Source organism: Girardinichthys multiradiatus, chromosome 20 (assembly GCF_021462225.1).
Source record: "Girardinichthys multiradiatus isolate DD_20200921_A chromosome 20, DD_fGirMul_XY1, whole genome shotgun sequence".
Lineage (NCBI taxonomy): Eukaryota > Metazoa > Chordata > Actinopteri > Cyprinodontiformes > Goodeidae > Girardinichthys > Girardinichthys multiradiatus.
This window is the reverse complement of record NC_061812.1, coordinates 21,150,433-21,164,849: the sequence shown is the minus strand read 5'-3', so window position 1 is coordinate 21,164,849 and position 14,417 is coordinate 21,150,433. Positions and strand designations below refer to the sequence as shown.

The window sequence follows — 14,417 nt, the reverse complement described above, 5'->3', positions numbered from 1 at the left end:
ACCTATGCGTGATGCCTCTGAATTAAATATTTATGAGATTAGAAGATATAATAGTGGATAATTTCAAAGAGCCACTAGACCAAATGCCTGAAGCTTTCTAAACTACAAAAGGAAGAGTGTGCATGCAGAGTTTATGATCTGCACCACACACTACTGATTAAAAAAATCTCAATATCTACCTTTTTAGGTTGGTCTTATCTTCCATAATCTAAAGTCAAATGTTTTTTCACTTGTGTACCACATCCTGTTTGATGGCACATGGACAAGCAAACTGTCCACAAAACACAATGTTCCGTTATGACAGAAAACGGAAAGTTAATTGTATGAGGAAGAAAAAAACAGAAGATAAAAACAATGTAACATGGAACAAGATGAGGGCAACCAAACAGAACCAACAAATAAACTATGGAAAACAACAGAAGGTACATGCCCTTTGTGATGATCACAGATTACTCATTATCCCGCAAGCTCTATTCACGTCAGGGGTCTTGAGTTACAAACTGCACAATGCTCTCTGAGCTTATTTGGGAATCCAGAGGGTCTTGGATCATGTTCATCCCTTCTTTACTGGCACAGACCAAGGTGGCTAATGTGAGGTAACCACAAGTGAGGTAAACCCCCCTCCTTCTTTGTTCCTGGGCTCTCTGTAGGCCATTCCCTGGTGTTTGTGTGACAGATGTGTGGCCTTCAATTATGCATGTACTCAAATCACGAGCCACTTGGTAAGGTGGTAATTATTTTCTAGATCTTGAAGAACAAACTTCCTGTACTTCAAAACACAGCATCTTTGCCCTGCTTCACAAAGGCACACACTGTAAACAAGCTGTGAAAGAAAATGTAATAAGCACATCTTCATTCTGTTCTGGAGACAATACAAGCTAGAAAATATGAGAGCAGAATGGAGCTGAGGTAAAAATCAGCCTGAAAGTCTCTTTCTTCTCGCCTGTTGTCCTGCTAATTAAATAAAAGACTAAGAAGGCATGTGGGGAAAAGGGTTCACATAGAATGTGTGAAAGGCACCAAGTTAGAACCCTCTTGCAAAGTCTGTGCACAGAGAAGAAAAAGGGTGTATTTCATGGCACTCGACCAAGAGGTATAAAAGCAGACAAGTAAGGGCAGTAGCCTACTCATCGGTACAGAGAGTTGGACCAGCTGCTGTGGGGGCGGAGGATCAACTAATTTACCACATAGCTGAAACATTTCCTTGTCTAGCCTCAAGTAATATTTTTACCTTTTTCTGAAGCTGTACATCAGTAACAGCAGCAGATTTATAACACCTTTAAATGTCGTTTCTAGAAATATTTTTAAAGGTTTTTGTTACACTTTTGTGGATTATATGAAAAAAAAAGCAATCTTTCTGTGGTCGTTACCGTTTCTCTTTGGGAACCGGCACTGACCAAACACAGGTGGCTCACTACTGCATCAGTGTGTGCTTACACACAACAAGTATGTGGAATCAGCTCAGTGACAACATGTCCATATGCAGGCAAGGTGCACAAATCATTTAGACTACAAGTGTCACATGATCCAATTACAACCTGACTCTATATGGGATACCGGCATCATTCTTGGATCAGATATTGAGCTGGGGCCACTGATCCATTCATAGATTCAGATCTATGGTCCCATCATGCAGGATGTATCAGATGTTATGATTGACGTTTAAGTATGCAGGAAAGAATTGTTGTCCAATTACATATTAAAGTAAATCCAGTGTCGCACACAGTCTGCAGCAGCACTCTTCCTTCTGCAGGGTAAGTAGGCAACTTGCTCATTATGTGCTTCTTCTGACATAACTTAAGTGTAGAATAAAAGCAAACCATCTTGCCTTCCCTTTTATGCAAACTTTCAGAGGGACACTGAGTTAGACTGTTATAGTAAAACCAACCACTTTACATCCCCCTGAGGCTCTCTGCAGCTCTGAGCAGACTAAAACAAGTCTGTGGCAGCTGACATGTTTCAGTTTGTTCAGAGAGCTGCAGAGAATAAACATAGCAGCTATGCAGCTGATAAACACAGGGATTTAGTACACCTTCAGCTCTGTTAGCTGCTAACAGCCAGTTGTTATGTTCTCAAAGTGTTTACACACGGTTTGTATCTTGTCTCTGATTCGGTCAATGTTTCTTTTTCTGTTGGATACCAAAAATGTGGAACGCGACGTTTATTAACTAACTGCTAATACAACAACAACAACAAAAAACTACTTCCTTTCTTGCTTCAAAATAAGAGTCTTAAACACAGAAAGCGTTTCAAGCTACAAGCATTCTGCTTCAAATCTAGACCCCATAATAAAAGCTGTCACTTACTGGACCAGACGAATCACATGTTGACAGCAACTAAATACTGCTAAATATTGCACTGTTTTAATATTGCAAGATCTTGAGCCACATATATTTAGGTTCAGATGCCAGAATTAAACCACAAACCATAAAATGTAGATCAATGCATCTCTGGTGCAATCATGACTTCTTAAAGCTGCAGTAAAGAGTTCTGATAAAACTGTGTACTTAGCTTGAAAGTACGAACAAGCACACCTTGCACGTCCCCCCCTTGGTCTCTACTGTGCTACAGCCCTCCATCCACAGCGGAGTGAACACACAGGCTAGTAAGTGGGGCCACCGATGACGACGGATAAACAGCTATCGGACATTCACAGGTAGGGACGAAACATCAACAGTATGCTTTACATTGACTATGGCCTCCCCTTCCCATTAGCGCAGCCGCAGCAAGGGTGTGAGCAGCGAGTACACGAACACGATTGACACTGCTAAGACATCCTCCCTGGATCTGATTGGTTATTTCTGACCAGGATCGGTGTATTTCTGCAAATGGCAGTAGAACCCCTGGTAGGAGCCAGAGGAGCTTAATTCTTTTGCACAGATTACCTGCCCCATATTCTACTGTCAGGACATAGTGACAGGTTTAACAAATATGTTAAAAAAAACACATTTTTACAAATGTACTGCAGCTTTAAGGTAGAGCATCTTTTCTGTGTGCAACTGGTCTTTTTTAGGGCGCCATATGAAAAGTGCTAAAGTCTTATGAGATTTTGTTTTGTTTGTACTCACTGAACTTTTTCACTATATGGTTCCTCAATATGGCTGCAAAGACAAGCTCCAAGAACTGCTCATGTGATTTCCCTCACCCTAACCCTAAAAAAGCATTTATTTATTTTGTTTTATATTTGTAAAATGTTCATGATGGTAGTAAAATGATGTGGGGTGGATATTTTCATGGCACACTTTGGGCCCCTTAGTAGAAACGGAGCATTGTTTAAACCCCACAGGCTTGTTACTGACCATGACCATCCCTTTATAACCACAGGGTACCCACATTCTGATGACTACTTCCAGTAAGTCAATGCACCAAGTCACGAAGCTCAATTCATTCACCATTCTCCAATGGCCTCCAAAAACGATAAAGAGATTTTTTTTGCTTCTGTGTGAATCCACCAGACATGCTATACCTTTCCTTTCTTGGCCTTGGTTCCCAAAGTAAAAAACACAGGGGAAAAAACTGTGTGACAAAGCTAAAAAAACTGTGTGACAAAGCTACAGTGAGCAGACAAGGACAATCTCCTGTTTGGTTACACATTTCTAACCCCACTTAGAGGAGAGGGAGCAGAAAGAAGCAGGGAAACTTCCTATTTTGGGAAACACCTGCTTTAAAACAAAAAAAAAGCCCTGGAAAATAATTATGCTGGTGGGAGAATGACTCTTGTGATAGGAAAGCACAGAGCTACATGTCACACATTTTTTCCAAATAAGCCTTGAATATCAGCAGTCATAACAGTTGAGGTCTCAGGGCAGGTTACATCAGGGTGACTGGTGAGTATTTGGCAACTTTGGACAAACACGTGGTGGGCCAACAGTCAAATCAGAGAGATGTGAGTGTTGTTACTTGATATTAATGAACTGAGACTGAGCTCATGAGGGGGGAGGTCTAAGTTATTGCAAAAGTAATCTGAGCTCTTGATACCGCATGTCTGATCAGTGATATTTAACAGCTGCACGTCTGAAGTTAAAACAAAAGTTGCCAGCAAAAATCCGGCCTAAACCCAGAGTGATAAGACTGTATTAATACCCAGACCTATTATTTTCTTGTCCTTTGAAGGTTTCTATGTATTTTTGGAAGGAATTTATATAGATGCTAACGTTACACATTTTAGCTCAATAGAGAGTAGTTATAACCCTCTACCACAGGGTTAAAATGTTTACGAGAATAAAGTACATTTAATGTTATGCTTTTTCTGGTGACAGAGTCTAGACCCAAGGGGTTCTGGCACTGGAAAAAAATATTTAAGATGTCAAATTTCAGACATTATCTAGGAATCTGCAAATCGTAGACTTTAAATGGATATAAGATGCAATTCATGAGAGCAAACTAATAAAAGATAGTTGAGACCAAAAACCGCGTCAGTATATAAGCATTTGGAATTTTCTATTGCATGCACTTGACATTTTTGATAGGGACCTCTGTAATTACTAAATGAAGGAGCTTTGATAAAGATATACTACCAAGTGGGTTAAAAAGATTACCGGTAAAGTAAACTTAAACAATTATATTAATATTTGACAATCTGTCTTTGCTGGCTTTAATGCTAATGGGGAAGTATGGGAAGTATCTTAAGCTAGCACACAGCAGGACAGGGGTTCAAACCTCTGTTTGTGTGAAATGTTTCTTTTGGGTTGCAGTGATTGCAGAGGACAGATTGTTGAAACAAGGATGTATAATTTACCTGAATTCACTCACATTCACAGCATCAGTTCAAAGAATGACTGTGAAACAATTAAAGATCATTGTTTTATTGCTCTAAATTACTGCTTTGTTTTTCTTCTCTATTATCAATGTTGCTGTGCTGACTGGTGCGAGAATAAGTGGGTGGGATTAGTTTTAAATGTTATGTTCACAACTGAGGTATTGTAGTTAAAATTACAGAAAACATTTTAATGTGGAACAGAAAAGAAAAATTCAGAGATGACTCAGACAGGGAAAATCTGAAATTTACATGCATATTTGTTGAATAAGAATCACACCTTAAAAATCCCATGGATGATGTAATTGATAGCTTTATCTACCCTTCTATGACTAAGACGCATTTTAGAGATAAAAAAATTTAAATTTTACCAAGTTAAATCTTTCGCGACAGAAGGCTCACAGATTGTTCTGTTTTAAGAATAAACAATTTCAAGACTTGGTGACTCTTCAGTGTTAATTATGATGTCTATAATAGTAAAATGATTTATTTTGACCACTAAACATATGTAGATATGTGTCATACAGACACATATCTACATATGTTTAGTTCACTTTTACAACTCTCAAGTAAATGCTGAAATACATCATTTTTAGCCAATATAGGAAAAGATCTGAGTTTGGTTTCTAGGCTCCAGTCTCATCATTCCTGGGCCATGCTGCTCAACATGTCATCGAGTGATGAGGGCATCTCTACCCCCCTTGAACATGTCTTCTGCATGTCAGGAAGCGATGAGAGGGTCTCTAACCTCGGAGCCCAAAGAAGGTGCTGGCAGGATTGAAGAAAACCAAGCAGAAGCTGGGGTTAGCTGTAGGAAGGCAGGATCAGCGGATGAAATGTAAGGTGCAGGATGTTTAGCAATTTAAATAGGTCGCCCAAATTGTTAGAGAAACCTTGTGATATTCTCCAAGGTGTGAGAAAAGTTGTAAAGCAGAAGCACAGCTTGTGTTGATTACTTGAGCTAGTCCTTAGGAGCTGCCTCATCTATAAAACACATGTCAATAATAAAGGTTTAGTAGCTCATGTGGACCATATATAGAGGCTATTAATCCTGGATGTAGTCATCTGGGATTTGACTCCTGGCCCCTAACCATTTGCTGCATGTTCCCCCTTCTCTCTCTAGAACCCCTTTCCAGGCAGATTTTTGTGAATGAACATCACTAGTGTTGCAATCAGGGTTCCTACATGTTTAAATTTTTGGATTTTGACTTTAATTTTTAGAGTTCCAGTTCTTCTACCTATTGAATTTGAGGCAGACATTAAACAGTTTTCAGTTTTTGAATGTACAACCTGTAATAACCACAGAGGAACGATTGGGCAGACAAACAGGCTGTGGATCTTAAAACCCTCAATATTGGAAGTTTCAAAAAAGCAATTACAATATTGAGTGCTAAAATGACTACAAAGTATTCATTGGCAGCAATGAGAGCATCTAGTGTTCTTCCTTTAAGAGCATCCCTCATAATATTTTTCAGATGATACCTGGACTCTACATCGGTCTCTTCCTAAAATCTAATGCTGAAATCGAAGACAAAAGGTCCTGGATCTGAAATTCTAACATCTACCCACACTTCTGATAAGACAAGGTAGGCAGATTAAGCTATTTTTTTTTTTCACTTTGATAAAAATAATAGCTTTACAAGAATAAACTGTAAGAACCCCCATGTCTTTGCATGTGAGAAAGAGAGAACGCCTGGAGCCTTTAATGGGCAGTAAATCGCAGCTGCTTCTGTCATCAAGGTGGCCTTTTTTTGCAGATGCTGAATTTTTTCCCTGTAACTAAAGCTGAAACCAGATCTACACTGTCTCCAAGCCCCCTCATTGCAACTTAAGTTACACAGAACACAAGTTTCCCCACATTTGGTGGCACTCAGCGACCTTTGGCTCAGAAAAAGCAGGCAGGCACGGCTGTATCTGATTACACTTAGAGGTGAGCTACAGACACAAACTGTGATTTGCCATATTTTCTCAAAAGTAACTAGCTTTGAAGTCTGATAGGTAATATTGTTTCATGTGTATTTGAAATAATTAATGCATCCCCAGCAGACCCATTCTTCAAGAGTCTTTTAACATCAACCATTAGCTTGTACTTGACCCTAGAGGAGAAAGAAAAAAGTTCTCCTTTTATCGACATACAGTTGGCTTGAATTCACTTCATGTGTCCAAATAGAGAGGCAAGCCGGGGTCTGTTTCTGTCATACTTACAATAATATATCTTAAGGGTTGTACTGAGCCCGCTTAAAGACCGGACTTAAAGACACAGACAGTCTACAACGGGCTCTCATTCTGAAAGCACTCATTCATGACTTAATGCTTTCCAGCCGAAGAAGAGGGACATTACTTCAAACAGAAGTCAACACTTTTTTCCTTAAATTGACCGGCTTAAATCATGAATGTATATAAAGTAAGGGTCTGTTTGACTGTAAAAAATGCTTCACTCAGGATTTGTGTGACTGAATCCTTTTATGGATGTTTTCCCGAACCCCTTACAAACCCTAACTGAAACCAGCTGTGGTTGTACAGTGGTGCCACTCACTTCGAAGCTCTGTGGGCGGCATGGCTGGGACAGAACAAAGTACTGTACAGCCAGGTTGAGGTAAGCCGTGCGGTAGGAGCCGATGTTCTTCTGACCCTGAATCAGTTTGAGCAGCTCCAGGCACATCAGGCCTGCCACTGCTGCCGTGGTCGTGGCGATGGCAGGAATAATCCTTCCAGCAATGCGCTTGCTCTGTTAAAGTAGACAATGAGAAGTTCACTTCCAAGCTTCGCCCCAGGTCATGTAGACAGGCTGATGAAATACAATTCAAGATCTTCAAGCCAGTGAATTTAAAAACTGAATTTCATGATTTCACACAATTAGGCTTCAGTTTCATTGCTGGAAACTGATCTTCTGTATATTTTTTATTATAAATCAGAAAAAAGTTTGACATCTATGTTCAGCTGAAGTAATTCTTGCTACAAATGTACAAATGCTTAGATTTAAACAAATCTGAGTATAGAAAATATCTAAACCATTCATGGAGCTGTCATTAAAAAAAAGATATTCGGTAAAAAGAAAAACATTACTTACATTACTAACCACATGATAACATGAAATAACAGCTGACTAGACAGTATGAAACATTTCCCTTTCTAAAAAATGATAAAAGTGTTTTACAAAAATATAGAGGAAAGGAAAAGGGGAAACAGTCAGGAAAACAATTGCTGTCTTATGACTTAAGCTATCGGCTATCGATTGTGTTTGCCCATAACAGGTTGGCAGGGTTTAATACTTCACATAATACAATGCACAATAACGGGGAATATACAGGTGAATTTTTAACTACTTTACATCTTGGTGCATATGCATGTAAATGTCAAAAGACTTTCAAATGAGGAAGCATAACTGTTTCTAAATAAGTTGAGTATATTCTTTAAATATATGCATATTTTATTTAGAATTTTAGAATTTTCTGACTTCTTACATGACTAAAGAATGTCTGATGTGGTATATGCTCCTCATAAGACACATTTTGACTATTTTATTTGAGGTTTTGCAAAATAACTATATACTAAAACTAAATCCTTTTAAATAATAACACCAATATATCGCCTTAAGATGATAAAAATCAGGATGATTGATTATTATTATTATATTGTATATGACTAAGTGACTAAGCTCGAAGTTATTTGAAATGAGACGCAACCTGTGGAAAAGTCTGTGATTACACAGGGCTGGAGGGGAGGAATGGTGGGGGACTCTTTTGTCTCCCCTCACTCAACAGCTCCCCCCTCTCTCTGAGTCTCCATCTGTCTTGTCAGTGAGTGTCTGCAGCAGCGGCTGGAACAAGGCCCGGCTCAGGTGTCACCTTCCAGGCAGCAGGTAAAGTGCCGAGATTAGTCCTATTCCAGAAACAATAGGTGGGGAGGCTGTTTCTGCAGCTTCAGGGCAGGTGTGTGAAGCGAGAGCTTAAAACACTGCCACAGGGGAGGAGATGAAGTCTGTCGCCCTGTTTTTTATTTAATCTTTGTTTATAACAATCTGAACAGAAGCCCTGAATAGTCCCCTCTTTGTTTTTATTTTGTATTCAATGAGCTATAGTTTTTAAGATCTTTTCAATGTGTCTCTATCAATAGTTCTTTCACAAATTCTAAGTCTGTTTAAGCAGCTAAAATCCAAAGAAAGGGTTTGAAACCCTGAAAATCTATTTGCCAAAGCAACTTTACAAGATCACAGAAAGGAAGAAAAATATGAAGCTGGTTTAAAACGTGGATGAAGTGATTGATGTAAATACGGACCTGGTGGCGATCAGCAGCAGGGATGTCGTAGTTCTCCGCTCTCAGGTTGGATGCAGCAACGATGTAGTCCATGTGGAAGTTACTGTCATCATCCTGTAAGAGTTGGGATGTTAATGATAATGAACAAATGATAGTGAACAAACCAGATAAAACTGATTCCCATGCTATGTGACATTCCAAGGATCTGATGAAGTTTGCCCGCTTTGTGTTTTACTTGCTTTGAGTCACTGTGGTCACCAGTGTCATAATTTAGCAGGAATACGACTTCTGCTGTGATTGATGTGAGCAGTGAGCTCATGCAGCTCTACAAAAGGTAGGAGGCTGACTGTCGCTCAGGGATAGCTTTAGCGTCTGTGATGAAGCTCCTAGCTGGCAACCTGATGCCTCTGGAACTCTCCTACACACATTCCATCCATCCACAGCATGACCAGGGCACACAGGCATAGAACTGAGAGAGAGGAGTTTTGGGGTCTTATTTTTATATTCACGATGACATTCAATATGTGCCTGACTTACCTCTTACACCTTCATTACTGTCTCCACTGAGTTACAGAAAGTTTAAGCTCTTTAAGGCTTTGTTTTAAAATCAGTCATCATGTGCCAAGTCTTCTTTCCATCAAACAACTAATTCTGCTGTGAAACATCTTGAAAGCGGTGTTCTTGGCCATGGCTGGTATGTCTGATGTACACATTTGTACAACCTTTTATTGCCAATTGGAGAGACATTTGTCTTCTTCTGTAACATTTCAGCATTGGAGCATACAGAATTTACAGTTTTCTGGCAGATGGCACCAAAATGTTTAATTATTAAAGGGTCCTGATATTTTATAGGGTTCATAACAAGCCCAAAGCATCACAGATCCTCCACTATACTTAGCAATGAGGATGAGGTGCGTTGTCACACTTCTGTGTTTCACACCAGAACCACGTGGAGTGTTTCTTGCAGGAAGGCTCAATTGTAGTTTCATCCGACCGAAGCACACAGTTCCACTTAAAGTCCAAACAGTGTTTGACAAATTCCACATATTTACTTTTCTGTAGGCTTTTTTTTCCCCAGGATGCCATCCTATCAACCAGTGTACACGTGGATAATGTTTGATGGTTGCTTTGGAGACTTGGTGGCGCCAAGATAAAAAATGCTATGACAATAGAAGATGTATTTAATATTGAGCTTTTTTTTTTTTTTTTTACACATCTTACTGAGGGTCCAAATGAGTGAAGTACGTATCAAATTTATTTTATTAAATTACTTTTAAATCATATTACAGGCTTTGATGTCTCAGTGTAGTAAAAAAAAACCTGTGAATTTATTGGCAAAGAAGCACTGTACACTAAGTCCAATTCACACAACAAATTAACTTAAAGTTAATTAAAAATATATTTTTAAAGAGAATACAACATTAGTTTAAGAAATTATCAGAAAATATTTTATATTTTATTTTGTTTTATTCTGCAATATTTTCTTCTTTTTATTGAACACACCCTCCATTTCTGCTACCTGTATGACCCCCTCTCTTTTCCATTGGTTATGGTTTATCTGACATAGAGAGGTATCCCAATCGTTATGGTTTTTAGTATAACAATGGCCATCAGTGGGCTCTAGATGGACAAACTGTCTACTTTTAAGACTAGGCTTAAAACTTTCCTTTTTGATAAAGCTTATAGTGGAGTAGAGTGGCTTAGGTTATCCTGAGCTATCTGTGTAGTTATGCTGCTATAGGCTTAGACTCCTGGAGGACATAATGACCATTTTCACCCTCTTCGCTACATTCTCACACTACTCTCCAATTTTGCATTATTTGCTGTTATTTCAATTTTTAACTTGATGTTCTCTCTTTTCTCTTCCTAGAAGCTACACCTGGCCTAACTCTGTGTCTACCTTTCTGGAGAGGGGAATCGTCCGAGCTTCTGCTGGCAACAACTTAATGCTCACCCTCTACGGATGATCCACATGGCCCTGTCTTTTAGTGTTTAACCCTTTCTCTCCCCTAGACATGGAAATTGACTGAGCTTTTACTGTGACTAACTCTATGTGCTCTCTTTCAGACTCTAACCTTGAAAACTGGCTCTGAGTTTATCTGTTCATTCTTTCTAGGTAAAACGACTAAAGGAGCTACATCCATTAACATTTACTTTTCCTTCCCATAGAAAGGACTCCTGGATCAGTGCTTCTTTGTTCTCTTTGTGTCTCTGCTCTGTTCTCTCAAACCCCCAGTCAGTTGTGGCAGATGGCCGCTCACACTGAGCCTGGTTCTGCTGGAGGTTTCTTCCTGTTAAAAGGGAGTTTTTCCTCTCCACTGTCGCTACATGCATGCTCAGTATGAGGGATTGCTGCAAAGTCAACGCCAGTAACTGTCCACTGTCTCTACATGCTCATCCAGGAGGAGTGAATGCTGCAAGTCACTGACTGGATGCAATCTGCTGGGTTTTCTTAGACAGAAAAACTTTTTATCCAATTTGAATAAATAACTAACTCCGACTGCACTGTTCAATTGTTAGAATTACTTGGAATGTCTGTACTTGACTTTTGTGAAGTGCCTTGAGACGACATGTGTTGTGAATTGGTGCTATATAAATAAACTGAATTGAATTGAACTGATGGAAACATGACTTACAGGGAAGATGACCATTTCTGAAAAATATAGATTTAAGGTTATTAAATATGTGTGAGCTCACAAACCCCAGTGACAGCTGGGGCTTTGGTTTAAGTTTGTTTTAAATTTTGGAAATGGTTGCCCAATAACTGAATGTTTAAATGAATGTATATAACATCCAAAGTCTAAAGGCACTCTTTGTCATAACACAAAGAAAATAAATTTGTTCAGACAGAGATGACAGAAAAGGATGTACAAAAGCCCCAAGGAGGCACTACACTTTTAAACATTCATACTCAAGGAAAGTACCTTGTCCTTTTAGTGTCTCTTTTTAAAGGTTTACACCTTAGGAACACACGACATTTTCAAACAAACCTTTTTGGCCCTTCTTTTGAAGTGAAACTGATCGAGTGAACACAAAAACAAAACACTTTTAGTCACTACTACAGACAACGATGGCGCTAAAACATCAGCCTAAAAAAACAGTTTTTTCTCACAGTGGCTGTTAAATAACTACCACTTCCTTTTCAGGAGGATGCATACAAACACAAGAAAAGCTCAAGAAGACATTGGAAGAACTTCTCGGTATCGTTAGGGAGTTCCTGGATCCTGGATTAGATTAGAAAGCAGATTTATGACTAATACAGTCTATTTGTTAACATATTTTCATGGTTCACCAGAGAAATCAACACAAAAATAAATAAAAAGGTGTTATGGTACCCATCTTGACCAGGTATCCCTTTGAAAATAAGTTTTTAATCTCAATGGTCTACCATGTTTGATAAAGCTGTAATAAAAAGTAGTTTAAGGTGTGGCTGACTGTATTTTGCCAACGCACTTCCAAAAAAAGTCTGACTTTTTTGAACATTTATGATAGTGCCTTAATAATAAATATGATAGAATTTTATACAAAGTGAAGATGTGAAACATGAACAGACTTCAGGAAATGCGGAAATGCCTAGCTCGACAGTCAGCTTCTTGTATTTCTTTTCAGCAAGTACCGGTATATCTTTTCCATGTGAGCCGACACACTCAACTTTTCCTTTTTCCCCATTTCTGAAAACAAGAAGGAAATTTCTACAATATCTGCCTCTTCTTTTGTACACTGTATTCTGTGTGAAAACACGACAAAACCGAGCCCTGTTTTAATGAATGACTGAGCACTGGCTAAGATTCAGCTCACTGAGGCTCAAAAGATGTTGGAAAAATACACTTTGTGAAAGCACCTATAGATTTAAGTGTTGCTCCCTGCTAAGGCTCAGTCGCCACTCTGTTACTGTCTGTAGCCTCTCCAAAGCGTGCAGCAGAGGTATCATTGTGCCTATTGACCTACCTTCTCAAAGTCAATGGGGTACATCTGAGCTGAGCTCTTTAGCAAGGACAATTTTCCTTTCAGCTCCTCGAGCCGGGCTTTGTCTGTGGGGAAGACGGAAAGACGCTGAAAATGCAGGAAGATTACATTAGGTGGTGCAAATAATTAAAAGCATCCAAAGCTAACTGACCAGCGTCATCGCTGTCCTTTTTTCTGTCTTCCTCCATCTCCTTGTCAGTGAGGTGAATTTTTATGGAGGACTTGGGACTAAAGGGTGGAACCTGGACTTCCTCTAAGGTCCTTCTGATTGCAGCACTGTCTCTTCTGATCCCATAGATCTGCCCATATAGGTTAGCTGCTGCCATCACATACTCCATGTGGGTTGCCTGAAAAACACAATCCAAATGCAACCACATACTAATCAGGCATAACATTATGATCATCTGTGTAGAAATGCATTGTTCCAACTTTTGCTGCCAAAACATCCATAAAATTTTAGACTGACTCCATAGATCCCTGAAGGTGTCCTGTGCTATCTATAACCCCAATTCCAATGAAGTTGGGATGTTGTGCGAAGCATCAATAAAAACAGAATACAATGATTTGCAAATCCTGTTTAACCTTTATGTAATTTAATACACTATAATGACAAGATATTTAATGTTCAAACTGATTTACTGATTTGCTTTATTGTTTTTTTTTGCAAATATTGACTCATTTTTTATTTGATGCTTGCAACACATTACAAAAACGCTGGGACACGGACATGTTTACCACTGTGTTATATCACCATTCTTTTCAACAACACTCTGAAACTAGGAACTGAGGACACTAATTGTTGAAACTTTGTAGGTGGAATTGTTTCCCATTTTTCCTCGATGTACAACTTCAGTTGCTCAACAGTCTGGGGTCTATTGTCGTATTTTGTGCTTCCTAATGTGTCACACATTTTCAATGGGAGACCGGTCTGGACTGCAGGCAGGCCAGTCTAGTACCAGCAGTCTTTTACTAAGAAGCCACGCTGTTGTAATATGTGCAGAATGTGGCTTCATTGTCTTGCTGAAATAAGCAGGGACGTCCCTGAAAAAGACGTTCGTTGGATGGCAGCATATGTATATCCAAAACCTGTATGTCCCTTTAAGCATTAATGGTGCCTTCACAGATATTCAAATACCCATGCCATGAGCACTAACACACCCCTCATACCATCACAGATGCTGGCTATTGAACTTTGCACTGATAACAATCGGGATAGTATTTTTTCTCTTTGGTCCAGAGGACAGGATGTCCATGATTTCCAAAAACAATTTGAAATATGAACTCGTCAGACCACAGCACACTTTCAACTTTGCATCAGTCTATCTGAGATGAGCTCGAGTCATGAAAGCCAGCAGTGTTTCTGGGTGTTGTTGATATGCAGCTTTTGCTTTGCATGATAGAGTTTTAACTTGCACTTTTTTGTGTTAACTGACAATGG

At 39.2% G+C, this 14,417-nt stretch overlaps 1 protein-coding gene across 1 annotated transcript in view; it reads right to left on the bottom strand.

Moving 5' to 3' along the window:
• Positions 1 to 14,417, bottom strand: part of uba7 (ubiquitin-like modifier activating enzyme 7) — a 48,123-nt gene that overhangs the window by 16,416 nt on the left and 17,290 nt on the right. The window contains exons 19-22 of the mRNA XM_047348910.1: positions 13,131 to 13,326; positions 12,962 to 13,044; positions 9,035 to 9,127; positions 7,293 to 7,484 (exon numbers count right to left, since the gene is read on the bottom strand). Of these exons, the coding sequence (XP_047204866.1) occupies positions 7,293 to 7,484; positions 9,035 to 9,127; positions 12,962 to 13,044; positions 13,131 to 13,326 (564 nt within the window). The remainder of the gene's footprint in view (positions 1 to 7,292; positions 7,485 to 9,034; positions 9,128 to 12,961; positions 13,045 to 13,130; positions 13,327 to 14,417) is intronic.